Source organism: Carica papaya, chromosome 3 (assembly GCF_054855325.1).
Source record: "Carica papaya isolate Zhongbai chromosome 3, ASM5485532v1, whole genome shotgun sequence".
NCBI lineage: Eukaryota > Viridiplantae > Streptophyta > Magnoliopsida > Brassicales > Caricaceae > Carica > Carica papaya.
The window spans coordinates 8,611,183-8,638,701 of NC_142311.1; the positions used below are offsets into that span (position 1 = coordinate 8,611,183).

At 35.8% G+C, this 27,519-nt stretch overlaps 2 protein-coding genes and 1 pseudogene across 7 annotated transcripts; all 3 read right to left on the reverse strand.

Moving 5' to 3' along the window:
• Positions 1-142: 142 nt before the first annotated feature.
• Positions 143-924, reverse strand: LOC110807676 (glutaredoxin-C9 pseudogene; annotated as a pseudogene).
• Positions 925-11,823: 10,899 nt separating this feature from the next.
• On the reverse strand, positions 11,824-16,475 carry LOC110807695 (binding protein). Of its 4 annotated transcripts, XM_022032894.2 has the most exons (10): positions 16,337-16,475; positions 16,118-16,230; positions 14,846-15,097; positions 14,650-14,778; positions 14,212-14,327; positions 13,948-14,029; positions 13,270-13,329; positions 13,082-13,189; positions 12,688-12,733; positions 11,824-12,342 (listed from the first exon to the last, which is right to left on the reverse strand). In XM_022032894.2, the coding sequence occupies exons 3-10, from the start codon at positions 14,915-14,917 to the stop codon at positions 12,110-12,112; spliced, it is 846 nt and encodes a 281-aa protein (XP_021888586.1). In that variant the 5' UTR covers positions 14,918-15,097; positions 16,118-16,230; positions 16,337-16,475; the 3' UTR covers positions 11,824-12,109. The 4 variants fall into 4 exon arrangements, with proteins under 4 accessions (XP_021888586.1, XP_021888582.1, XP_021888584.1 ...); XM_022032890.2 differs by lacking the exons at positions 16,118-16,230; positions 16,337-16,475 and adding an exon at positions 15,789-16,101; XM_022032892.2 differs by lacking the exons at positions 16,118-16,230; positions 16,337-16,475 and adding an exon at positions 15,778-16,101.
• A 1,319-nt stretch (positions 16,476-17,794) lies between these two features.
• LOC110807696 (fasciclin-like arabinogalactan protein 9) lies at positions 17,795-26,990 on the reverse strand. 3 transcript variants are annotated; one of them, XM_088215493.1, is made up of 3 exons: positions 25,821-26,929; positions 25,593-25,661; positions 17,795-18,854 (listed from the first exon to the last, which is right to left on the reverse strand). In XM_088215493.1, exon 3 carries the CDS (start codon positions 18,734-18,736, stop codon positions 17,975-17,977), a length of 762 nt encoding a protein of 253 aa, XP_088071619.1. In that variant the 5' UTR covers positions 18,737-18,854; positions 25,593-25,661; positions 25,821-26,929; the 3' UTR covers positions 17,795-17,974. The 3 variants fall into 3 exon arrangements, 2 of the variants coding, with proteins under 2 accessions (XP_088071619.1, XP_021888587.1); XR_015817699.1 differs by lacking the exon at positions 17,795-18,854 and adding an exon at positions 25,140-25,193 and having other exon boundaries at positions 25,821-26,990; XM_022032895.2 differs by lacking the exon at positions 25,593-25,661.
• Positions 26,991-27,519: the final 529 nt, after the last annotated feature.

Sequence of the window (27,519 nt, forward strand, 5' to 3'; positions counted from 1 at the left end):
GACGCAAACCAGTCTCTTATCTCGAACGTCACTTGTTATTTAATTAAAAGAAAATTTCAATAAATAACGTCTCCATTCTTTCATTCATAATAAATTGTTAAAGTCAAGACGAGGCAAATTAAATTATGTCCAGGGAGAGAGAGAAGATGAAGAGTCAGCGACTCTGTAATTTCTTTTTCTTGATCTGTGGAGCGAAATTACAGTCCCAAATGTTGTAATTAAAAAGAAAGAAAAAAGGAAAATTAACCAAAAAATGATCTTCCATCTCCTCCCTCATTACAAACTTTACCCAGATGTTAAAATCATCAAAAGAGCCCTCCATTGAAAAGTAAAGTTAAATTGACAAGAATCAGAGCCACAAGGCTCCAGCTTTTTTCAAAACAGGAACCAAATCTCCAGTTATATGAGCCGCCATCACCTTATCCAATCCTCCAAATAAACTCCCCCCAATAAACACAACCGGGAATTGCACCTTCTTCAGTTCACTTTTATTTCCCCCACCAGTAATTCTCTCCAGCTCACGCAAAACACCCACCTCGTCTTCCTCATCAATCTCGTACAACGCCGGGTTGACGCCGTGACCCAGCAGCAACCTCCTCATAACTTGACCCATGCAACACCCACGCCTGGCAAACACTATCACTGCATTATCCGAAACCATGTTGCTCACGTCGATCTTATTCGAGGAAGGTTTATGGAACAAAGGGTGGCCGTCGGTCACCGGGGATGGGTTAAGTGCGGCGTTGGCGTAGATGGGGAGCCATGATTTGTAAGGAATTGCTTGTTGCATTGTAAGTGTTTGTAAAAATTCCGTAGAGAGAAAAGCAAAGATTGATGTAATGGGAGATTTGATCTGTGTGTTGTTATATAGAGAGAGAGAGAGAGAGAAGAGAAATTGAAAAGGTCGTGCGTCAACCGGCAGTTAAAAAGCTTTAATAAATCCTTTTGGTTTTTTTCTGATTACGCGGCTGTTTTGGTTAGTGGCTTACGTTTGCTTTGTGTCACTCTTTTGATCCTTTATGCGTGTAGCTTTCTTTCTCTCTCAATTTATATAAGCATATAGTCTACATATACAAACACACATGATACATGACATGTGACATGTGACATATGACATGTATAAATAAACGTACACGTTAGCAATGTTATATTGTATGGATATACAAAAAAAGGAGGAAAATAAGAAAAAAGGGTTGGTGTAAAATGTCAAAGGGAGGCATAGTACAGAAAATGGAGAAGGGAGAGTAAGTTGGGATTTCAGGATCCTAGAAACGGTGACGTTTACCAAAGTGTAAAGAAAGAAAAAAGAAGGCAAATATGCGTTTATACATATATATATATATACACACACACACACACATGTATATAACCGAATTTGTTCCGTGTAAAATTTGTGCCTAATTTCATAGTTGACGCGGTTCTTTTCATTATAATTTTTATATACATGAAAAAGTAAATAGTTGTCCAACCATTGATTTATACTTGAGAATTGGATGCCTTTTTTAAGTGATAGTGAGTTTTGTAACAATTCTGGAAATTCAAAAAGAATATATAATAATTTAAGTGCGAATATGAAATAAAATATTAAAATTTATATTTTTTACACAATAATTTAAAAGTACTAAATAATATTAAAGAATTAATTTTTTGAAAGAAATACGAGAAATAAAGAAACAAATAGAAAATAGAAAATATCTAGTATTTACTCGCAATCTTCTTGCGGATCGGGCTCTGAAACCTGATCCTCTTGATCTGAAATGATTAAATAAAAGATGAACTACACTATCTCAGTAAGAATATCACATTATATCATCGGCACAGAAACAAATATTGGTATAAAATCGAAAACCACTAATTGAGCATTAAATTTAATAAATTCATTTATCAATCATAAAATCATTTCTCTTTCACTTAGCATAGTGGAATTTATGAAAACAATCTATAAAAATAATAATACCATACATATCATAATTTCATGAACAATCAGCAACATAGAACATATTATAAATCCATATCTATTAACAATAAACCAAACCATAACTGTTTCTCTTTTCACCAGCCTACTAGTATCCATGGGAGTTTATAGGGATGTCTCCACTATACATGAACCATTTCTTTTAACAATCTCAATTACAGTACCGTTCCCATACTCTGTCCGATATGAGCATCAAATCATTAAACCTCAATACCCCATTCGGTATGATGGTGAAACGGGCCGTTTCCATACCCCGTCTTGTATGGACACCAAATTATCAAGTCTCCATACCCCATCCGGTATGAGATAACGTTCACGGTAGGATTCTCTATGTACCTTGTAACACCCACTAAAATTTTTTTTTAATTAATTTTTTTCAATAAAATAAATTAAATAAAAAAATTATATTTATTAATAAAATAAAATAAAAATTTGGTTGGTATTACAACTCTCCCCCCCTTAAAAGAAATTTGTTCTCTCAAATTTGTCTATCACTCTCAATCGAACAGTTGGGGATACTAGACTGTAAAGTCTGACTCTAGCTCCCATGTAACCTTTTTCAGTGTGTGGTTCTGTCATATGACCTTTACAAATGAAATTTTCTGGTTGCAGAGTAATCTGCTCTTTCGATCCACAATGCCGACTGGTACTTCCTCGTAGGATACGTTCTCCTGGAGTGGAAGAGTCTCGTGGGCCAAGACATGAGAGGGGTTCGAGTTGTACTTGCGTAGCATGAATACATGAAACACATTGTGGATCTTGAAAAGTTCTGGAGACAGTGCTAGTCTGTAGGCGGCGGTACCAATTTTGTCTCAGACTTTAAATGGTCTAATAAATCGGAGGTTCAGTTTTCCCCTTCTGCCGAATCTACTGATTCCCTTGAAAGGAGTGACCTTAAGGAACACCCGATCGCCTTTCTCAAATTTTAAATCTCTCTTCCGGGTGTCCGCATAACTCTTCTGTCTGCTCTAAGCCGTCTAAAATGTTTTTCCTGATCTTAACTATTTTGGATGTAGTCTTCTCTATCATATTTGGGTTGAATAGTTTTCTATCGCCCACTTCTTCCCAAAAAATCAGCGATCTGCATGGGCGCCCATATAACACCTCATACGGAGCCATGCCAATACTCGCTTCGTAGCTGTTGTTGTAGGCGAATTCTATCATGAGTATCCGGTCATCCCAATAGTCTTCGGAGTCAAGGACACAAGCTTAGAGCATATCCTCAAGTGTACGAATTGTCCTTTCTGACTGTCTATCGGTCTAAGGATGGAATGCAGTACTAAGGGACAACTTCGTTCCCATATCTTGCTGAAAGCTATTCTAAAATCGAAAAGTAAACCTGGGGTCCCTGTCGGATACTACTGTCATTGGCAATCCATGCAGTCTAACTATTTTTTAGATATAGATTCTTACTAACTTGTCCAAGGGATCGGTCATCCTGATGGCCAAGAAATGGGAAGACTTGGTAAGCTGGTCGACAATTATCCAAATGGTATTATGTCCTGAGCGTGCCTTAGGTAATCCTGTCACGAAGTCTATGGTGATATGTTCTCACTTCCATTATGAGATCGATAATGGCTGAAGTAGCCCGTCTGGGCGTTGATGCTCTGCCTTGACCTACTGACATACCAAACACTTAGAAATAAAGTTATCTATATCTCTTTTCATCTTGTTCTACCAAAATTAGAGTCACATACTTTTGTACATTTTAGTACTTTCGAGATGCATGACAAACTTTGAGCTATGGGCCTCTGTTATGATATCCTTCTTTAACTCACTGTCACCTAGAACACACACCTTGTCCTGCAATCTGAGCAACCCATCGGCGAAAACTCAGAATTCTGAGCTAACTCCCTGTTCTGCATCCCTCTTGAGGGCTACTAGGGCAGAATCGGCGGACTGACATTCCCTTATTCTCTGGATTAACTTAAGCTGAACGGTCAGGTGACCCAAACATGTGACTCTTCTCAAGTCCTGATGTCGTACCTATTGTGTGACCCCAATATGCTTGTATTCAGAAACCATCAAATGGGTTAATATACCTGTACTTTTTCTACTGAGTGCATCGGCTACCACGTTGCACTTACCTGGGTGATATAAGATGTCGTAATCATAGTCCTTAAGAAGTTCTATCCACATTCTCTTACATATGTTGAGATCCTTTTGAGTGAATATGTATTTCAAACTCTTGTGATCGGTATAGATCTAAAAAGTCTCGTCATATAAATAATAGTGCCAAGTCTTCAAGACGTGTACGATTGCAGCAAGCTTTAAGTCATGGGTGGGATAGTTTTTCTCATGACTCTTCAACTGTCTGGACCCATAAACTATGACAATCTCATGCTGCATTAAAACACAACCCATGCTTAGATAGGAGGTATCACTGTAAACTGTATATCCCCCCGATTCACTCAGTAAGACCAGCACATGTGCAATAGTTAGTTGTTTCTTTAGTTCTAAAAAATTTCTTTCACTGTCCTTATTCCACTCAAACTTGACATTCTTCTTTGTGAGTCGGGTCAGGGGAGCAGCTAGACTAGAAAATCCTTCTACAAAACTGCAGTAATAGCCCGCCATTCCCAAAAAGTTACTGATCTCCTTAACTGATGTCAATTTCTCCTGACCGAGCATTGCTTCAATCTTTTCAGGATTCACTGACACTCCATCCTTTGATATATTATGTCCTAGGAAGGTGGTTTGCTCAAGCCAAAATTCACACTTATTCAACTTTGTATATAGTTTCTTTCCTCTAAGAACCTGAAAAACTTGAGCTAGATGGTAAGCATGTTCCTCTCTGCTTTTTGAATAAAACAGGATGTCATCGATGAACACGATAACAAATTGATCCAAGAATTGTCTGAAGACCCTGTTCATTAAGTCCATGAAGATGGCTGGGACGTTGGTTAGCCCAAATGGTATGACTAGGAACTCATAGTGTCTGTACCTGGTTCGAAAGAATATCTTGGGGATGTCTTCTGTCCTGATTTTTACTTGATGGTAACCTGAACGCAGGTCTATTTTGGAAAAGACCTGGACATCCTGCAACTAATCGAAAAGGTCATCAATCCTGGGAATGGGATACTTGTTTTTTATTGTAACTCTGTTCAACCCTCTATAATCAATACATAACCTCAACATCCCATCTTATTTTCTAGCAAAAGTGACTCCGGCACCCGAAAGGGACATGGCTAATGCGGTAAGGAGTAACCGAAATAGGCTGGGTGCCTGGCTGGAGGTCTATGGTGAACGATTTTCCTGTCCACTAGCAGTCTGGGTAGTTCATCTGCAAACACATCTTAAAAGTCTCGGACTACCAGAATCTCTTGAATATAATTCTCTTTCTTGGGTTTGCCTAGTTAGAGAAAACAGTGGGGTTAAAGTACTCGATGAATAAAAAAATTTGCCATAAAGGAATAAATTGTAAATGATTTTATTAATTTATAAATGGTTCCTCATTACAAGAATTGAATACAACTTTCTTACTAAAATAATCTACGGTAGCGTGATATGCCGCTAGCCAATTCATTTCTAAAATTACTTCAAAATCCCTTGTGTCTAATTCTATTAGGTCCACACTCAATTTTCTATCTGTTATATCTACGACACAAACCTTATATACAACTTCTTCCAATAGTGTCATACTCCCAGCAGTAGACACAAATAACATAAAATCAAGTTTATCAGGTAATACATTAAATTTTGATACAAAAATAGGTGAAACAAATGAATGTGATGCACCAGTATCAATCAAAACATGAGCAAGATAGTTACAGATAGTGTACATTCCCTGTACCACATCCGGGTTGGCTTTTATATCATGTTGGGTAAGATTGTAAGCTTTGCTCTGAATAGGAGGTCTATCCTTATTCTGGTTCCTTGGGCACTCCCTCACATAATGTTGGGAACTACCACATATCCGATAGGTGTTATTGAGGCGGTAGCAGGGTCGGTCCCCATGATCCTTGTCACAATGCTGACAGATCTTACCGCGTGCTGCAACTGGAGCCTGAGGGGGGGCCTGAATCACCGATCTGGGCCTCTTGTGCTGTTGAATAGGGGCAGTAGGTGTTGGTCTGCAAGGTGAAGTTGAGGATCTGAGGTTCCCTGCTGCCTGAGAGAGGGTGCGAAAGCTCCTATCCACTAGTTATGCCTTGGCCAAAACTACCGAATAAGTCTTGAGCTCCAGCACAAACAAATGATGTCTAATCTTTGGGCGGAGGCCCCACTCGAACCTCGTAGCCTTCCTGCCTTCATCCAACAATGTCTCAGGAGAGTATCGGCCCAACTCTAGGAACTTATAAGCATATTCTGACACAATCATGTTCCCCTATACCAACTGGACACACTCCATCTCCTTCAGATATTGGAGATGCTCTAGAAGGTACTCTGTATGAAAGGCTGTTAGGAACTGTTCTCAAGTAACTAGAACAGGCATGGTGGTCTGAATGAGTTCCCACCAGCGGTCTGCTTCTCCCACTAGCATGTAGGTAGCAAGGGTGACCTTCTGTTCGGAAGTCACCCCCAGGGTCTTGAAAGTCTTCTTTGTCTCTGCTAACCAATACTTGTCATCTTAAAAAGAAGATCCTTCTGCAAAAGTAAATGGGTTTAATCTCTTGTACCTCTCTATATAACCTGGGTCAATCATGGGAGGAAATGGGTCCTGTAGAAGAGGGACTGGACCATGCTGAGGATAGACTAAGGGGCCTTGTGGTGATACTTGCGATACTGTGGGGGCACTAGATTGTACTGTAGCTGGGACACCATATCATACTGCGGTGGTGCCGGGTGGTACTATGGAGTAGTAGGGTCGTACCGGGGTGGCTCGGGATCCTCTCACTGCAGGGGTGTGGCTAGACCTGTGGCATTGGGGAAGGGTTAAGTAGATCATTCCTTTCCTCTCGGCCTTGCTGGGCAGCAATGAGTCTCTCCAGCATCTCAAATATCCGGTCAACATCTTTCCTAAGCGAACCATCCTGAGCTGCTCGGTTTAGTGGGGGTCTTCCTCTCCTCATCTCTCTGTACCTGCATTTCACAAGAAATGGTTGAGTGACAATTCATTATTTTGGTGTTTCCCTAGGTATTGTTGTGTAAGGAATGGGTCCGAAGAACGTGGCTTTCATACCAACTGTAACGACTCTAGAAATTCAAAAAAATATATATAATAATTTAAGTGCGAAAGCAAAATAAAAAGTCAATGTTTACATCCGTTATACAATAACTTAAAAGTAATAAACAATATTACATATTGAATTCTCTGAAAGAAACATGAGAAATAAGAAAAGTAATGAAAAATAGAAAATATCTAGCATCTACTCGCAATCTTCTTGCAGATCGGGATTTAGAATCAGGTTCTCTTGATCTAAAATGATTAAATAAAGGATGAGCTACACTAGCCCAGTAAGGATATCGCACTATATCACCGGCACATAAGTGAAGGTTGGTATAAAATCAAAACAACTAATGGAGTACTAAACTTAGTAAATTTGTTTATCAATCATAAAATTATTTACCGGTCACTTACCATAGTGAAATTTATGAAAATAATATATACAGACAATAATACCATACAGATCATAACTTCATGAATAATCAGCAATATATAACATATCATAAATTTATATTCATTAACAATAAACCAAATCATAACCATTTCTCATTTTACCAGCCTACTAGTATCTATGGGGGTTTATAGCGGTGTCTTTGCTACACGTGAACTTTTTCCCTTAACAATCTTAATTACAGGGCCGTTTCCATACCCTGTCCGGTATGAGCGCCAAGACATTAAATCTCAATACCTCATCCGGTATGAGGGTAAAGCGGGTCGTCCCCATACTCTGTCCAGTATGAGCACCAAATTACCAAGTCTCTATACCCCGTCCGGTATGAGACAAACTTTCACGACAAGGTTCTCTATGTACCCGGTCCGTCCACCATCTCTTAGGATATCTAGTAAGGCTGTTATTTCACCTGTTTATTTGATCACACCCCTTTTTTATTTTCCTTTAGTCTCTATTACCAAATCAAATATAATCACATAAACAAATAAACATGCATATGGTAATGCAATCATGTCTCAAATCCCAAATCAAACAGTAGTAAGATAAAACAGTAATACATGCATTTAAAACTATAAAATAGATAAATCAGATACTATCATACTTTTAGACTGTAAAATAATCAACAGAGAACAATGTTCAGTTTGGGCTCCATTAGCAATCCGTAATTAATTATGCATCTCTATTTAATTCCCTAGGTTCCCTAAATTTTTCTCTGAGAAGTGAAACACGCTTATAATACCTATAAATGTTCTAAATAAACTCAAAATCAGTCTCAGGGCCTACTCAGCCAATTTTAAAAATCCAGCACAGCGGCGGTCTGCCTCGGATCGGTCGATTTTGCATCGATTCCTGTGAGCACATACGCTAAAGGACCTCAGTGAGCCGAAAAAATACGAAAAACTGAAACTCACCGGTGACGGGGCTCTCCAATGCAGCGGCTCCTCCAGCTCATATTGCAGTTGGGTGTTTCGCTTCAGTCAATCTGTAGAGAAGAAAACGGTGATCACAATGGTAGAAAAATTATGCAAAACGAGAATCGAAAAGAACCTCATCAGAGGTGGTTTGTGAAATTCGCCACGGCTGCACAGCCGGACTTCGTCGGAGTTTTTATGCCAATTGGCTGGTCCTTTCAATCCGATTTGGCCATGGATGAACTTAAAATTGAATTTCATGCAAAAGAAAAAGTTTTTACCTTTTTTGGTGGTCGGAAAGGGTTCTGGTGCGACGGCGGGTGGCGGCGGTCGGCTCTCCGATGGATGGGTCGTCTTCTCCAGCGAGGGGTTCTGGCGGCTAGGGTTTGGGTTTGGTGCGGATGGGGGTTATTTATACCCATCTGCTTTTGATCTGAACCGTTCATCGTGTTTGATCTGGACCGTCAGATCGCGATTAAAAAGGAAGTGAATCTAGACCGTTTATCGCGATCCAATCTGGGTCGTCCATCCGATTCACTCTGAATTGTTCCACTTTTAATCTGGCTGTTCGATCACGTTTGGGATGGAGCGCATCCAGGTCGTCCATGTGCGCAGGAATGGACCTTAGTCATTCGATTGCGCGCACGCGGATCGCCCACGTGGCCCCCAAGTGTGGCCTCCTGCGTCAGTGTTTATGCCACTTGGCGCGTCTTGGTTGTTCAAGGTTGCTGACCCGGCATCTGATGTAGCGAAACTTCCCAAAATTGTGTTTTGGCTTCTATTTTCTTATTTTTCTTTCAAAAATACCCACATAACCCAAATTTTCACCCATTTTTTTTCAAAATTGTTTTCAATTAAATCCTCATTCAATTTTATTTCAATTTTTTACTCTAAATTAAATAAAACAAAATACACTAAAATAAAATAAATTAATAAAATTTATATTTACTAATTATTTAATCACAAAAAAAAAAATTGTGGGTGTTACAGGATTAATTACACAAACAATCAATACATACATATACCTCACAATTTATTTGGATTTGTTTATAATTCGGCTTCTCCTTTTCTCACTTCATTTTAATTAGAGTTAAGACTTTTTTAATTTAATAGCTTAAATAGAGTTTTTGTTTATAATTCACATAATTGAGTTAAGACATAGTTCAATAAATGTCTTGAGACCAAACTAATTTAATTGCAGAAAGTTATTCACAACTTATTTTAAAATAATTCTTCACATTTCACATGTATAGAGAAAATTATACATGCATAATAATTACTATAGTCTAATAGGACCGAATTAATTTAATTGCAGAAACCAACCCTTTATAGAATTATTATCTACTTTTGTAGGATATGAGATTTTTCTAAGGTTTTCTTATGATTTTAATTTTTATAATTCCATTGAAGATGTTTTACACATATACAATGATGAGGAAGTTTTTGATCGTATTCATTCCTCTTTTTTTTTTTTTTTTTTTCTTTTGGGCTATTTCCAATTCAATGTATATTTTGATAATGAAATTACTTTTTTTTTTTTATCAAATAAAATATGATCAAAACTATATTTTAAAATATTAAAAATCAATTATATATATATATATATATACACACATGCTTTGGCACTTATAAATAATTCCTTGTCATCTTTCTAGAATTTTGATTAGTTTGGCAAGACATGGTCATTTTATTTCAGTATTTTGTTCTTGTTTTTTTTTTTTTTTTGTTTATGCCTTGTTTTTAAATTAAATTATAAAAAATTAAAAATATAAGTACAGTTTATAATATTTTAAAAAATTAAAATTTAACTCAAAGTCACAACTTTACTTGTTACCCACTGAATAATTTAGTTAATTTGTCACTAGGATAATTATATAATGATATTGATTAAACGACTTACATATTTATTTGGTAAAATATTTCTATACATAAACTATGATATTAAATTTTATTTAAAAATTTTAAAATGAGTCTTCAAAAAATATGAAAAAGGGATTAGGAAATGATTGAGAGATTAGAATTTTCTGAAATTTTTATAATTTTTATATCAAATATCATTTATAATATTTCTTTAGATAGTAGTAAGTTCTATGAATATAGGCATGGCTGGAAAATTGTGGTAGTGGAGTAATTTCCGAAGCAACTAAACATTCCTAATTGGTGATAGTTGAAACAGCATTCATGTTATTTATTAAACATATTAAGCATTTTTAATTCTTCAATTAATAACAGTTTAAGAAAGTAAGATTATAATTTTTTGCAAATTAGCACAATTACATACTTCAATTTATAATTTATAATTTCTAAAACACATTTATTATTTAAAAAGTAATTATAAATTTATAAACAAAATTTTATATTTAACTTATATTTATAAATTATTATTTTCTAATTAACGCGGTTGTTTGCACAAAGTAAAACGTTGCTTCGCCTGCAAACAAAAGAGCCGCCTCCGGGGACGGTGCGGCAAGGCCACGTCAGAGAGACAGCAACTTTGACGTTATCCCCACTTACGTCAACTCTCCTCTCTGACGTCACCTCCTATCCCACCATGTGGCCAGCTCAACAGTACCGGCCACGTCATCTACGACTATAACCGGAATTCCGCGTGATGGTGTCGGCATGACGTCGTATTTCCACGTGATTGTACTCTAGTAATTTACTCATCACGTGCCCTCTAAAACGCCACCGTATTATTTTATTATTATTCACAAGTTGGGATAATAATTCAATCCCTTAATTTCCTTCTGCTTTCGGTATATGTTTTCTTTATTTTTTATTTTTTTTAAAAATAGATTGGTCGGTTTCTTTGAAGCTTTGAGTTGTCTTTGGATTCGATATTTTAATATTAAAATATATGAAGGTGATTCGATAATATATACATATATATATTTATATTTATTTATTTTGGTCAGAGAAACGTTGTGCTTCATTACTTCTGTTTTGCAGTTAATGCATCAATAAATAGCTCAATTTATTTAATATATATATATATATAAACACATATTGCATGTGGTTTTGCATTGATTATATGTTAATTAATATTTCTGAGAAAGCAAAATGAATTCTGATTTTTAAATTGATATTATTAATTATATTTTCTACGGCTTCAAATCTTCACCCAATGTCTTTTCTCATAAACAAAAGGCAATACTTTTCACATGTTCATATACATTTTCCAACATTTCCTGGGTCCCGTCAAGAGTCTCAACATTTTCCAACATGTCCGCCTTCGATGTGGGATCCTGAGTATCAACTATTTTACCCCAGCGGTTCAAACATCATTGAGTGTTCTGTTTTTACAACATTGAAACCTAAACCGTCCACCTTTCTGTCTTCAGAGTATATTTACCAAAACCAATAAATTTGAATGAAAATGTAATACACAAATCTTTTTTCCTCTTATTTTCTTTCCCGGAATAACACCTTCTCGGCATCCAATTCCTTTATGGACACTTGTATTATAAGCATTAGTCAAAGCTGTTACAAAAAAAATCTGAACCAGTCAGGACTGGGCATCACTTGTTTCTGATGGGTGTGATGCATGGATGATACACTTTCTTATTCCATTAAAGATTTTTCGACAGCAATTAAACAATTCTCCAATTGTCAGGCTTGTTAAGCTATCATTATCTACTCTACCAATAATCTCAAACATAGCCAAGTTAGCTCTGTAGATCTGTAGAACTATTTCCAGTCATGAGATGTGCCTCTGCCTCCTCAAGCCTTTGCAACCATTTTAATCCGAGGTCACATCCTGCTTCTGCTGCAATCTGGAACTGTTGCTTTGCCATCTCCACTGGATCTATTACAGGACTTCCATTATTCTTCCTTGCTCTTCTGGCAGAACCGCCCCTTTTCGAGTTGAATTTCGTTAAACATTCTGGAACTTGCTCGCCTATGACATGAGGACACCATTTAGAATGTTTGAGCTATTGAAATTGACACATGCAAATAGATATTTTTAATCTTCTAACTTCGTAAATAAATTAATATCTCATATCTGAAGTGAGCAATTGAATTCCTGAAACTGAGCCTGCTTGTACTCATCCATCATCAGTTAACAATCTTTGACCACCAGCTAAAACAATCTTATCAATTTCATAGAGAACCCTATGGGCATTATGCAAAAATAATTTCCTACACTGTGACACATCTCGTCTCTAATCGACAGATATACTATAACAATGACCAATGTAGCAACAATGGTAAGGAAAACTTCAGGATGGTGAAAGCATCTAACCTCTGAGAAGGAGAGATCCATATGCCACAGCTGCACCAGCATGTCCCTGCATGCAGTCAAAACTAGAAGATGAAATAAGCATATAATGGTAAATTGCTTGAATATACGTGAAATCTTAAGGTTGAAGAGAGAGAGAGGAGTAACCCTATTCATAGCTAAACTCAAAAGGCAGTAAAGGCACTTTATCTAGTGGCTCAAGGGACTTTATAGACATAATTAACAAATGAGACCATCCAGCGGAAGCTATGCCCTTGAGCAAGGTAGGCTACAACTAATGTTTGAAAAAATTAAAAAACAAACCAAGAATTTAATACTGATTTCGATTTAAGTACTATCTGATTAATTAAAAATTTCAGAACAGTCCAGATGAAACTGCAGAAGGTCCCTGTTTTACCTTCTCTGATGCCCTATGGAAGCACCATAATGCTGAAGCAATGTCTTTCTTCACGCAATCTCCCGTCAAATACACAGCACCCAGAAGGTAAAGAGCTCCTGGATGCAGCTACATCATAATCAACTCCTGTAAGGTCTTGATACATAATTTACAATTGCAAATATGTGCAATTTCCTCATCAAATATACCTGGTCAACAGCCTTCTCCAGATAATAAAAAGCTTGTTGATCTGATTGGACGTAATCATTCTGTTCAAAGCAAAAAATCATTAATTAGGATCAGAAATGACATTCCAGAAAATAAAATGAAGCATTAGATTAACTGAGAAGCAAAATCCTCCCTCAACCCCCATCCAACATTTCAAAAAAAAAATTCTTATGTAATGGTAGCTTTGAAAGTTTGCTCAACCAATACTAAGATGCTTAAGTGTATAAGGTACTAAACTCCATATCAATAGTATAATGCAGAGTACAAGGTATTGAACTCCACTAGAACATGTAAGCAGGTTCCAGAGTAAGTTCCGCGAACAAAGCAAAAGTGTTGCTAATGGTAGAAGAGTGGAAGAGGCAGAGTAGACCCTATTCATTGAACCCAATTCATTAAATATAATCCTCTTAACTTGAAATTAGTATAGTTATTAACCCAAGATAAAAGACTTCGCCCATGGATAGCAATTCAACTAGTGGATCAATCCCCATACCAGATTATAACTATCTTTAACTATAATAACACAGTAGCAGCCGTATATTACCATTGAGGAGAAATTAAACTCAGCATGATTTCAATGATATGATACATCAAAAAGGACACGAAAATTAATCACTTTCTTTCTCGCATTGTTAAACAAAAAGAATACAAAGTCTAACCTCAACTCTTAAGCGACAACCCAACTCATACTGAGCATCAGCATCACCCATATCTGCAGCTTCTACCAATAAAGCAGCTCCTCTAGTGTAATCCAGAAAAAAAAAATAATGACGACATAATACAGACAAATTGTTTAGACTTGCTGAATCTAATTGGTAATCTTCAAATACTTCAAGCTTTACCATTTTCCCCTTCCCTTTTGAGGGATGCATTTAGTACCCAACATTCTCAACTTTTATCCCCAAAGTCAATGGCTCACTTACATAGCTTTGCAGGCCCCTGGCACATGGTATTTCAGATGCAACTTTGATAGCCAATATCTGGCATGTGTATTTGAGTTATCAGCCTCCAGTGCCAACTCAAAATTCTCCTTTGCTGTCTGACATCAAAACTTCAATCAGAACTGAAGACCTAACATGTCACTTCCCCCCAAGCCCCCAACAGAAGCAGATACTAAGATATGCCATTAAAAACTGAAGACTTAGTATGATACTTTGTCCTAACCAGTACCATTAAACCAGAACCCAATTATGTGGTTATATAAAAATCATATATTAGACAAAACTATGAAGCACACAGGATTAAACTGAACAAGCTCAAAAAAGACATAACTCATGGCCAAAAAAAGAAACTGACAGAAAAAATTATCAAAGTAATTCCAGAAAAAAAAAAAAAAAAGAGTATGTATAATCAAGGCATACCCTAAGGAGAGGGATAAGGCGTTTATCATTAAGTTCACAGTAGTCAACGACTCTGTCAACTTCCTTCAAAGCACTCCACCCTTTTGCTATTAACTCCATTGCTTTCTTGTTTCTACTGTGAATCCCTCTCTACAAAACCCAAGAGATGTAAGCTAGAAAAATAGATAAGGCATATTAGGAAAGTGGAAATGATTACCTGTTGATTGCATTGTAGAAGACAATGAATAATAGTTTTTGCAGTAACTCTGTCTACAAAATGCCTCAACATCTTTTCATGAGACTGTAACAGCCAAGCTGGGAGCGAAAGGGCTGGCTTAGACGTTTTACTTATATCGAAGAACAACAGTCCGGTTACGTTGAACACAGGATCAACTCCTGGTTATTTGTTTCAAACTAAACTTCCCAATTTTGTCTATCGAGAAAAGGGCCAAATAATCAATGTATAAACCTGAACAGAACGTGGATTGAATAAGTGGAGAGTGGACCCGAGCAAAATTATTATCAGACTGAAAGAAATTAAGAAAGCAAACATAAATTGTTCAGGTTTATACACTCTGGATGACTAAACTTAGTGGCTCCTGAATCGAACCAAAGATCATAATCTCAAAACAAATAATGAATTAACATATATGGTACATGCACACATCTCACCTACATCTGCAGTAAGTTCAAATATCAAGCACGATACACATTCGTACATCTTTTCAGTAAATTCCGGGTCAATACAAACAGTGATGAAAAAACTTCAGAAATGTAATATCTATGAGAAAAAAGCTACTATATACTACTATTTGGAATTGAATCTTGGCCAGGTCCCGGAGAAAGACGGAGAAAAATTCACTGAGTCATTCTGTCAAACAGCTCAGATACAAACTTAAAATTTAACGTCTCTTTTCCCAATACCAGGCCTTCACTCAATTCATGACATTAAACAAGCAATAGAACCGAAAATGTTCCAAATAAAAACAAAAAAAGGCAAATAGACACGGATCATCCATCAATAGTAAATCACCTATGGGGTTCTCAGAATACATAGAAAGGGATTTTGAGTCTTATCGTTAGTTCATTCAGCAACGAAAAACATAGACGGAGAAATAAAAAATGCGACAGCAAATTCGGGTCCTTCACCAATATCCAACCTATCACTGAACCGCCTGCTTCAAAAGAGAAAATGGAAAATACTTGCAGCAGCTACTAACTAAGAACACACTCCACGTGTCTCCAAGTTTTTTCCTTGTCTGGAGCCCGGTTACTCGACTATCATCCCTGCATCAGCTTGTTTTGCTATCTCGTGCGCCCTGGGCTGTAATGGGTATATGTTAAGGGTTTTTGGTCCGATGAACTTAAGATGGCGATCACCATATCTCCGGCTCGTTGCGATCAAATGAGTATGTTATGTATTAAATTACAAGAATGTCCCTTTAAATTAAGTACAACTACAAAAATATCATTCTAACTTTTCACTTACAGAAGTAAGATTTTTTTTCTTTAGACCTTTGATCTTGGGGAGTATGCTGATCTTTATCTCTTATCACTTTTGCGATTACCCCCTCATCATCATCATCACGGCCACCATTCTCCCTTTTTTGAAAAAAAAAAAAAAAAAAAAATTAATTCTTTATCCTTCCAACCATTGTCTTTTCATCATTCCCACTACCTTCTCTAGTTTTTTCAAGAAGAAATTCACCTTCAGCTACGTTTGCCAACAAGTTACAAACTTTTTGCATCTGGTGAGTGCTTAAAACCATTGCTTGATTTTGTTTTTCCTTTTGCACTCTCAAAGGGTCAAATTATGGACTTTTCTTTGGTTTAGTCAAATTTGTATCTTTAACCAAAATTTTTGATGTGGATATTTCACTTTACATGCTGCATTGATTGGGGTTAACAATATTTAGAGAAGAAGAATAAACTGTTCTTTTACCCAGATTATCCCTTCGCATTTTACTTTAAATTCCTTCTAAATCTCTTTGGTACTTGCACACGTAAAATGCAATTTTGCTTTTTCGAATTTAGTGCAACGAAGCATGTTCATTGCCATTGCATTGACTTGGACATTCTTCCTATTGTCCGTATCGGTCCATTCCTTAGAGTCTTTGGAACCCCAACACAAATGATCTATTCAAAATTTTTAAACTAGTCCATTTTGTAGTGTCTCCACAAATAACTTTGAATTTATTCCATGTGTATTAGTAGTAGTAAAAAAAATTTGTACGCATGCAAAACTTAAAATTAAAGAAGCATTATCAATTCAAAAAAAAAATTATGAGATTTTTATATTTCCTGTAGATAACACTTTATTATATATATTTTATAAGAATTAATACGGAATGAATCTTAAATTTAACAAGATTACCAATCATGTTAAGAAAATTTCAATAAATTATTGTTATATAAAATATATAAGTTTAATGTTGTGCGTGCATAGAAAGAGTTTCATCATAAATAAAAAAAGTCCTATAAATGAATATTTCCAAAAACCAACAGAAGATACAAATTAATATGTAGTGTGTATGAAGGCTGTATGGTTGGTACAAGATACCACAGCGATGGACTCATGATGATAGTAAGGGGTTTGTGTTAAATGGGTAAAAAATTGAGTAGCTAGATGGGGGTAAAGAAGGAAGAGAATGGGTGGATTTAGTGAAATGTATTTGGAAATAAGTGGGGAAGGGAGAAGAATAGTAGAAGATAATAGGTGTATGAACAATTTGGAAGAAGCAGAATGAGAAAGAAAAGAGAGGAAAGTAAATATAAAAAGAAGACAGAGAGAGAGAGAGAGAGGAGAAAGAAGCAGTAAAAAGAGAGAGATGTAAAAGTAAAAAATATATGTATATATATATAGATATATTTTATTAATTAAGTATATACATAAAAAATATATATATATATATATGTAAATACTGAATTATTATTAGAAGTAGACTTGGCACTTTAGTTGAATCTCAACAAATCATGAGCTGGATATCACTAGGGTTTGTATTTTCTGATAAGCACCACCTCTCAGTTTTTTTAAACATTGATCAGGCTTTAAGAATTATGATTAAAAGTCAAATCTTATTTTTTTTAATTTAAAAAATTGGGTGTTATATGTCTGTGTCTCTGTGTTGTGTGTGCGTGCGTGCGTGTTAACATGGAAGTTAAAAGCTTATGAAAATACTCGTATAATCAATTATCATAATTACTGAAAGTTTAAGAAGGATAGAAGCCCAGAAAAAAAAGAATTTCGTACAAATAACAAGAATGCATGTAAGAAAAAAAAAATTAAATTTAAATTTAAAAATGTGACAGAAAAAAGAAAAACAAAAGTGTATCGCTCAGCTCATGATCAAGAGAGAAGCCCCATGCAAAGCGACGCCAGGCCGACAACCAACCCTAATCCCAAGCTCCTTCCACTCGAACCTGACCCATCACGATTATCTTCCGGAGATGGTTCCTTGGCAGATGGCACCTTCGAGTTTGAGTCCTCAGACGACGGCGCTTTGGCGGTGGGAGACGCCGACGGACTCTTGGTACCGGAGAGCTCCTCCGGCAACAATACCATGTCCACTTGGTAAACCGCCAAAGGAAATTGCTGTCTCAGTGCATTGTTGATCTGCGTCTCCACGATCCCAGTAGACACGTTCACTTGGTTGCCTTGGCCTGTGAAGTTGAGCCCGAAAACGCCACCGTCTTGGCCGGTAGCCTGGGTCCTAACAGGGTTGCTAACCAATAGCAGATCGCTCAAGGAGTAGAACTTGGGTAATACGTGATAAAGCACGAGCTGCACTTTCTTTTGAGTGTCGAGGTTGTTTATGGTGCCGGCTTTGAGGTTGCGAAAGGCATTGTCGGTTGGGGCGAAGACGGTCATTCCCTCGGTGGAGCTGTTGAGTTGGTTTCGGATTTGGGAGTCGACTTGGGTGGTGTTGAGGAGCATAATGAAGGTGGTGAACTGGCCGGCTTTTTCAAGGATTCCGGTGAGATTGACGGGGCCGGCGGGGCCGGGGGCGGGGGCAGAAGAGGTTTGGGCTAGGGTTCCGGTGGAGATTAGGAGGAGGAATGAGGTTAGAGTGAGGAGATTAGCGGCGGCGGCGGCGGCGGCGGCGGCCATTGTTTTGTTTTGTTTTGCTTTGTGGTGATGGTGATAATGAGATTAGTGAAGGGGGATTTTATGGGATAAGATGGGGTATGGGGGATTGGCTGGAATGAGCTGGCTGCTGAGATATATACTGTATAAAGACATGAAGACAAACGCTATTAATCCACAAAATTAATTATTAATATTTTGTTTTGTTAATTTTAATTCAAATGAGAAGAAAATTCGAACTACAAAATGGTTAATAATTAATTATATACTTATTTTCATTAAAAAAAAATATTGTATAAAACTTAATTGGCATTTACTGAGTTTTTTTTTTTTTTTGAAAATCATATATATGAATTGTAAACTTAATCTAACCTGTTAATTTTTTATAAAATCCATATAACATTGATGGGTTAGGTAATTAATGCAAATATATATATATATATATATATGCATATATAGAAAACTTGGGCTGAAGAGAGGAGGTATAGAATAGATTATTATTCAAGAAGTAGGTAGGTTTAGTTTCTTATAGCTGTTCTGTCAAATAATTACTTGTTGATAATATATATATTTTATATATATATGTTTGGCGATCCATTGTTTCTCATCTGGCATTAGATTAAAAAAATAATAAATTAAAGTATATATGTATATATTTGTTGTTGGTACCAATCATCCAATATATATATATATATATATGTATGTATAAAATAACCAAAAAAAAAAAATGTCACAAAAAGTCAAAGTTTAATTATTTCAAGTTTAAGTGGAAATATTATCATACCTTAAAAAATTAAATAATTTAAAGTTGATCTTATTTCAAAATTAAATAATGATAATTTCCTCTTAATATATAATATGATAATTAATAAAGAAATAATGTAAATCAAATTTTTGCAAATAATGTTAATAATATTTTGAAAATTTTGAACACGATGAATTATTTTATCACAATTTCCTACAAAAGACATATATAATTAATTTCCAATGTGGAATATTAACTGGGACGCAATGATAATATAATTATATGTATATATATTATGTTATAGTAACTATGGTGCATGTCGAGAGTCAAGTATGTCATGTGTAAATGCAAAATCCAAGTCTTGAACCGACAGAAAGTATGTATGTCCAATTTGGCAGCCTGGCATGCTGTGTGACATGTGGAAATGCAAGTACATATCTCCATCTTCTAAATAAAATACTCTGATAATTAATTAAACTGTATATTTTAAAAACATTATCTTTATTCCAAATATAAGCCTAATTAAATTATACATATGTTTTTAAATAGATTGTAACAAAGAATTTTAATTTTATTTTAAACATAATCATAGTTTATAAATTACTCGATATGGGATAAATGATATGTGGTACATGTAAAAAATAAAATAAAATAAGGTAAATTTATATATTGCCCAATAGTGCATAATAATTTAAATTTAACTCGTTCAATGTACCCATCTACAAATAACTTTCCCATTAATCATTATAAGTGAGAAATATAATAAATTTAATATCATATGTACATATATATATATATGTATATATGTATGAAACTACAAAAATGTAATGTCTTCGGATAACAACTAATAAATTTCATTACATAAAAATGTTTAATTTACCAATATATAAAATACATAAAAACGTGTCGTGTGGTAGTGTATTTGTATGAATAAATATAGCCGAATTTATATTCAAAGTCCAGCTTTCATTTCATGTTGTTAAGTCGAAGTGGACCGACCAACAGATTGGATGTAATATTTGCATACAAATACACGATATTCGGTTGGCCCATCAACTTCCGTTAATTGAGATGCACAGTCAGTCATGAACATAAGGGAATTTGTCGCTTCCTTTATCATCATTATTATTATTTTTTTTAAAATTCTCAATAAATTTTTATATTTTTTAATTTATATTGTATTATTTTTTTTGGATCTATTTTAATTGTCTACTTATAATTTTTTTTTATCTTATTTTGCTATCAACTTTAATTGTCGTTTAAGATCTGGTAATAATTTAGCACGTAACTGATATCATATTAAAAATATAATATGTAAGTAATGACGTGTCGCATGATGTGGTAACCACGTAAACTATAATGTCTTAAATACTATATAAGTTTTTTAATACTTTTTTTTTCTTCCATATTTTTTCATATTATTTTTGAGTCTAAAATGATTTTTTTACTTCCCCACTAGTTATATGATCTTCAATTCTCAAACATTCATCTTCTTTTTAAGTTTTCTCTCAATCCCCTCTATTCCCAATGCTACATGTTTCCTCTAATAGCTCCCTCAACAACAAAAATGTCGATGCACGATTACAAATGGATGTGTGAAAATGAATAGCCAGCACCATTGTACGCCACTTAAGACGTAAATATTGGTGAAGAACAAGTTAGCATCCATCCGGAAGGGATTATTGTTATTGCGCTACTTATTTTAATTGAGCTCATGCTCAAAGATAAGACAATGAGGATTAACGGGATGGGGATTTGATGGATTTGAAGGATCTAAGAAATTGAAAAAAGATTTAATGGTTAAATTTGGTTTGAGGAAACACTAGCATAATAAACACTAGTAGGGTTATAACTGTGACGGCCTGCAGTTTTTCAACGAGAAACTACGCAGCTAAACACAATTGAACCAAAAGATATAACATAAAATTTTAAAATAAAAGTATAATAAAAGCTCTTAATCACTTGTACAACATGTAACATAATTTACATCATGAGGTTACCGAAAATTGTAGAGTCCACAACGAGACTAAAACTCATCAGATGAAAACTAAACATGAAATTTTAGTTTTGGCTCTATAAATTATCTATATTGATTTTATCTAAAAAATATTAGAATTTGAATGGAATGAGCAAAACATGAGTTCAGTAAGTATATCGAATAGACTACACCCTAGGCATACGATATGTCTACATACAGTCAATCAGAAATGTAAAACTTTTCTTTCCCTTTATATTTAAGAACCGTGAAATGCAAAATAATTTATTTCATATCTCATCTCTCACTGTTCCCCCCTAATTTCTTTTTTATCTACTCTTTTCCTCTCACTATTTTATTTGTTATCTCTCAAAATTCATCTTTCTCATTATTTTCTCATCATCCCCCTAATTTCTTTCCTTTCTTAATTCCCTAATTGTAACCATTCATATCGCACACTATTATCACATCACATCTAGTTCCAAAACCATACTCATCCATTAGTTTCTCTCTAATCCATATTTATCTCATAAATCCACATATCAGAATTTCTTACAAATTTTTAGCCAAATTGAGACATCTGTGACCTTTCAGCGGGTGTTCCCAATTCTCAATTTGCCCTAACACAAATAATCAAATTAAAGTTATTAAAGTTTTATATATCTTTTTAGATTGAATGACTATATCTGTTATTCAATTTATACCATTGTGGGATCAGAATTCCCACTATCACAAAGGGATGCACACACAATCAAAACACACACAACGGTCACAACAGTCCGTCACCAAGTGACCTAGAACATAACATACACCCCAATCACGTCTGAAATAATTTTCATCTACCCAAGGATAGGGTTCACCACACCGCTGAGTTTTCAGTAACACAAATCTTAAAAGAGTTATATCTAAATTTTTGCTTCTTCCAAGTTTTTGTTTTATTTTGTTTTTCTTCCTATTCTAGTAAGATTGATATTATTTATTTATTTTTTCTAACAAACTAATTTTATTCTCTAGAGACTTTGTACACTGTCTTAGTTAACCTTACTCTATATCTCACACCATTCTAATTCTCTCAATTTGTCTTTTTTCTATTAATTCCCCTTAATCATACACTTACTTGTTTATTGTAATTTATTTAGTTATCATTTTGTTTATCATTCATGTTTTAATGTTTTTATTATTTTTAGTTTTTAATTTTATTAGTTTTATTTAGAATCTCTAATTTGATCTAAGAACATGTATTTCTTTTTGTTGATCTTATTTTATTTGTGAGAGTTATTTTATGTGGTCATGATTTTATTGGTGAATTTGCACTATTATTAATTTTTGACTCAGACTATTTAACTCATCATACTTTTAACCATCAACCATACAGTATTTAAAATATGCAATCTTCATTCAATAATTACTAACACCCAAAATTTTTTCTTTTATTTTATTTTAATTTTATTTTAATTTTTATGAGAATTTTTTTTAATTTTATTTTATTTTAATAATTAATTCATAAGGTTTTAATTTAATTTAATTTAATTTAATTTAATAGAAATAAAAATAATAATAATAATAAAATGGGGTAAAATTATTTTTGGGATTTAATTGAAATTGATTTTGAAAAAAAATGGGTGAAAATTTGGATTATGGGGGTATTTTTGAAAAGAAAATCGAAAACTGGGAGTCAAAACGCAATTTAAAAAAATAGTGTCACGTCAGCAGCCACGTCAGCAGCCCGGTCAGTAACCCCGGAGAACCAGGACACGCCGCGTGGCAGGGACGGTGATGCAGGAAGCCACGCGGAACAGAGAAAAGTGGGCGATCTGCGTGCGCGCGATCGGATGGCCTAGATCCGTTCCCGCGCGCACGGACAACCCAGATCAAAAGTGCGCATGGACAGCCCAGATCTCATGCGTACGGACGACCCATATTTGATCACGTACGGACGGTCCAGATCGCATCGCGATGGACGACCCATATTAAATCACAATGGACGGCTCAGATCAAAAGGAGATGGTTATAAATAATCGCATCCACACCCAAACCCAAACCCTAGCTGCCAGAACTCTCGTCGGAGAAGACGACCCAGCCACCGGAGGAACCGGCGACCGCCACCACCCGCCGCCGCATCGGAGGATTTTTCAGCCGCCAAACGAGGTAAAATTTCTCTCTTTGGCTCATTTTTTGATGCTGAACCTCCCTGTGGCAAAATTGAAGCCAAACCACCGGCCGATTGCCCGAAAAACACCGTCGAAGTTCAGTAGCGCTGCCGCGGGTTTTCTCAGTTTTTGCCTCTGATGAGGTCCTTCCCGGTTCCCGTTCGATGTAATTTTTATACCACTATGATCACCGTCCTTTTCTCTATAGTTTGATCAGAGTAAAACACCAAATCGCAACTCACACCGGAGGAGCCACCGTACCCGAGAGCTTCGCCGCCAGTAAGTCTCGGTTTTCTGGAATTTTTTGGCCCACCGAGGGCCCTAGGGGTGTTTTATCACAGGAACCAATGCAAGTTTGGCCGAATTCGATTGAAAACGGCTGAAAACGGCCAACCCGAGGCGGATTTCCGCCGTGGGCGGCGGTGCCGTCGCCGGAGCACGGCGGAGCCTCTGTGCCGAAATTCTGAAATTGGCTGAAAGTGCCCTGGGTCTGATTTAGGGTTTTTTGGGGATAGGTACAGGTACCGGAAGTGTGTTTCAATTTATGGGGAAAAATTTATGGAATATAGGGACTGCCCATAAACGCAGTGAGAACGCGATTTCAAACTCTGAAACAAGTAAGGATCCCTCACCTATTTTCTATCACGGCATTAAAGCTTAATAAATAATAAAATGGTATTTTATGAATTAATAGATATGTATAATTAATTAACATTGCTAATGTAGCCCGAAACTGATGTATTTTTCGGTCAAGTGTTGTTTGATTTATTTTACAGTTTTGAATACAGTATGATACCTGATGTGTTTATTATATGGTTTTGTATGCATGAATCACGGTTTCATTTATTATGTTTTGAATTATTGTGAACCCGATGTTGTGTTGGCTTATTTGGTGTCAATTACTAGTTTACGTGTTTATGTTTGATTGAAAAATTGAGATTAAGAAAAAATAGAAAAAGGTATGTCAATTGATAAATGGATAATGTCGACAGCCTAACTAGATATCCTAGGAGATGGTGGACGGAACGAGTCCATAGGGAACCCTACCAGGAACGTGGTCTTTCATATCGGACAGGGTATGGAGACTTTATGTGTTTTGGCGCCCATACTAGACGGGGTATGGGGATGGCCCGTTTCACCTTCATATCGGACGGGGTATTGAGGTTTATGATTTTGGCGCCCATACCGGACGGGGTATGGGGACGGCCCTGGAATTAAGTTATTAATGTGAATGGTTCACATGTAGTGGAGACCCCCTATGAATCCCCATGGATACTAGTAGGTTGATAAAAGAGGAAATCTGTTGCCTGATGATTGAAATGCAAAAGTATGACATGTACTATGATACAAATTATGTATGAATTCATGATATTTATGATGTTATTGTTTCTTATAAGTTGTTTTCATGAATCTCACTGAGGTAAGTGGACAATAAAGGTTTTTATTATTGATAAATGAGTTTGTTATAAATTATGCTCCATTGGTCGTTTTTGTTTTCTACCAACCTTTACTTCTGTGACAGTGAGATAGTGTGATTTCTTTACTAGGCTAGTGTAACTCATTCCTTACTTAACCATTTCAGATCAGGAGGACTTGATTCCCGAGCTCGTTCTGCAGGAAGACGGCGAGTAGAAGCCTAAGAATTTATTAGTTTTCCTTATAGTATTCATTCATAGTATTTCCTTTAGTTAGTTTATTCTTTCATACGTTTAATTTGTTTTGGTTATTGTGTAAAGGATGTTAATCATAATCTATTTTATTTCACTTCCGCATTTAGAATAAATTTATACATTTTCTTTTAATTTCCGGGGTCGTTACAAATTAAGCAACAAACAAATGAAAAATTAAAATATTCAGTATCACAAATTTTCAATTTCTTTCACTTACTCGATTATCAATCCTAATTCCTCAATTTTATAAATCTTACTTAAAACTTAATTAGGTTTTTGCTTGAAAACATTTTTGAAAACATGCGAATGTGGTTTTGAAATAGCTACTAGATATACTTACTTTCTCGGACGACTAAGGCATCGATTTACGCTCCTTTATGCTCTCCCAAATTTCATGGCCTACGTGAAGCTATATATCGATTATTAGATACCTTTCTTTTTATCAAAATAACTTTATAATTACTAATAACTCACCTAGATTTCTAAGTCTAATTACTCAACTTACTTAAAATTAATCCTAAATCTAACTTAATGAATTAACATGAATATATGAGTTTTCAAAATTTACCTTCAATGGGTTCAAGATTCCCGAAAGAAATGCACCTTGTTTCGCCGTAGGAAGCGATTGGCTTGACATGAACCCCACAATTATCAACGCGATAACCCAAAATGGTATTGGGTTACGATTCTCTCCACCTCCCTACTATCACTCCAATGTTTTCCTCGTTCACAACCAGAATACGCATGTCATTAAAGATGAGTAATAATCGAAATGCTACGAAACAAAAGGGAAATGATTTTACCTTCGAATCTGGGGTCCCCAGATGCTGGAGCCACCACGCGCCACCACGTGCATCACCGGAATAATTACGCACTACTGCACGTGCCATCGTGATTAGTATGCGCCTTTGTGCGCACCAACAGTAGATCAAGCCATGCCCTGTCTATTTTTTTCCTTCTCTTTTTTTTTCTTTTTCATCTATGTTTTTTGCCTTTTTTTTTTCTTTTTTTTTCTTTTTTTTCTTCCTTCTTCTTCCCCATGGTTGTTTCCTCTCTCCTCCACTGTGTCCACCATTGTCACCGCATCAGATTCCTTTGTTCTGTGAAATCGCTGCACGTGAAGTTCCTTCTTTCTGGCTGCACACGTTACACACTTCTCTCCTCCACAGGATCGCTGCATATCCGGCTGGTTGTTCAAATCTACTTCCTCTATTAGCTTCACTAACCCTCGGTCGTAGACCGCGCACCATGGCCATCACGCCTCATTTCTTTTCTCTTCTCTTTTTCTTATTCTTCTTATTCTTCTTCTCTTTCTCCTTCTTCTTCTCCTTCTTCTTCTTCCGCCTGGCGATCTCCTATTCTCTCTCTTCTTTTTCCTGCCGCACGCCTCTCTCTCTCTCTCTCTCTATCTCTTCTTCCCACGATATCTCCCTTTTTGCCTCGTCTTCCACCTTCGCTCCGCCTGATGATCTCTTATTCTCTCTCTTCATTTTCCTATCGCACGCCTCTCCCTTTCTCTATCTTTTCTTCCCACGACGTCTCCCTTTTTGCCTCGTCTTCCACCTTCGCGATTGCCGCGCACTCATCCACCTCACATGATGAAGGCTCCTCCCCTCTTTCCTCTCTCTTTACCTCAATGCTGCTTGGGCTTCCCTGACAGCTAGGGTTCTTCTTTCCTCTCCAAGAGCTGAAAATGAAGCTCTTATATCGACTTTTGGGAGCCGTCAGATCTGCAAGATAGATTTGGGCCGTACGTTTTCAGATCTCGCAACATGCATACACACATGGACGAATGACCTGACTCATTTTGACACCTCACCTGCCGAGGTGTCTCGCATTTTTTAAATTATATTTTGACCTTATTTTTAGTATATATTATTATTTAGGTCCTTATTATTAATAAAATGTCAACAAAATTAAATTTTTTCTTCATTTAAACCTCTAAAATTTTAATTTATATAATTTTATGCTTAATTAAAATTTTAAATATAACTTTTTTCAAGTCTATAAAATTGCAGTTGTATTAAAAAAACAAAGTTTAGATAAGATGGTATGTTTTGAATATTAGAATTTATCAAAGGATGTTTAGAAAAACGAAATGTTTAGGAATTTATAGAAGATGAAGGTTACGATTGTGATGCTTGTGCCACTTGGCACTACTCTACACAAAACTGTGCTTGGCATTGCTTGTTGGTTGAGCCCTAGGCTTAAGTGGTTTGGATTGTGTAATCCAAGGAGTGGTCGCCCATTTGATGAGACGATACTTT

Coding starts and splice junctions, on each gene's coding strand:
- LOC110807695 (XM_022032894.2), bottom strand. CDS start 14,917: ATGTTGAGGCATTTTGTAGACAGAGTTACTGCAAAAACTATTATTCAT. Junction 13,330..13,947: donor GTTGTCGCTTAAGAGTTGAG/GTTAGACTTTGT, acceptor TGCTTTGAACAG/AATGATTACGTCCAATCAGA. Junction 12,734..13,081: donor TCCATAGGGCATCAGAGAAG/GTAAAACAGGGA, acceptor GACTGCATGCAG/GGACATGCTGGTGCAGCTGT.
- LOC110807696 (XM_022032895.2), bottom strand. CDS start 18,736: ATGGCCGCCGCCGCCGCCGCCGCCGCCGCTAATCTCCTCACTCTAACC.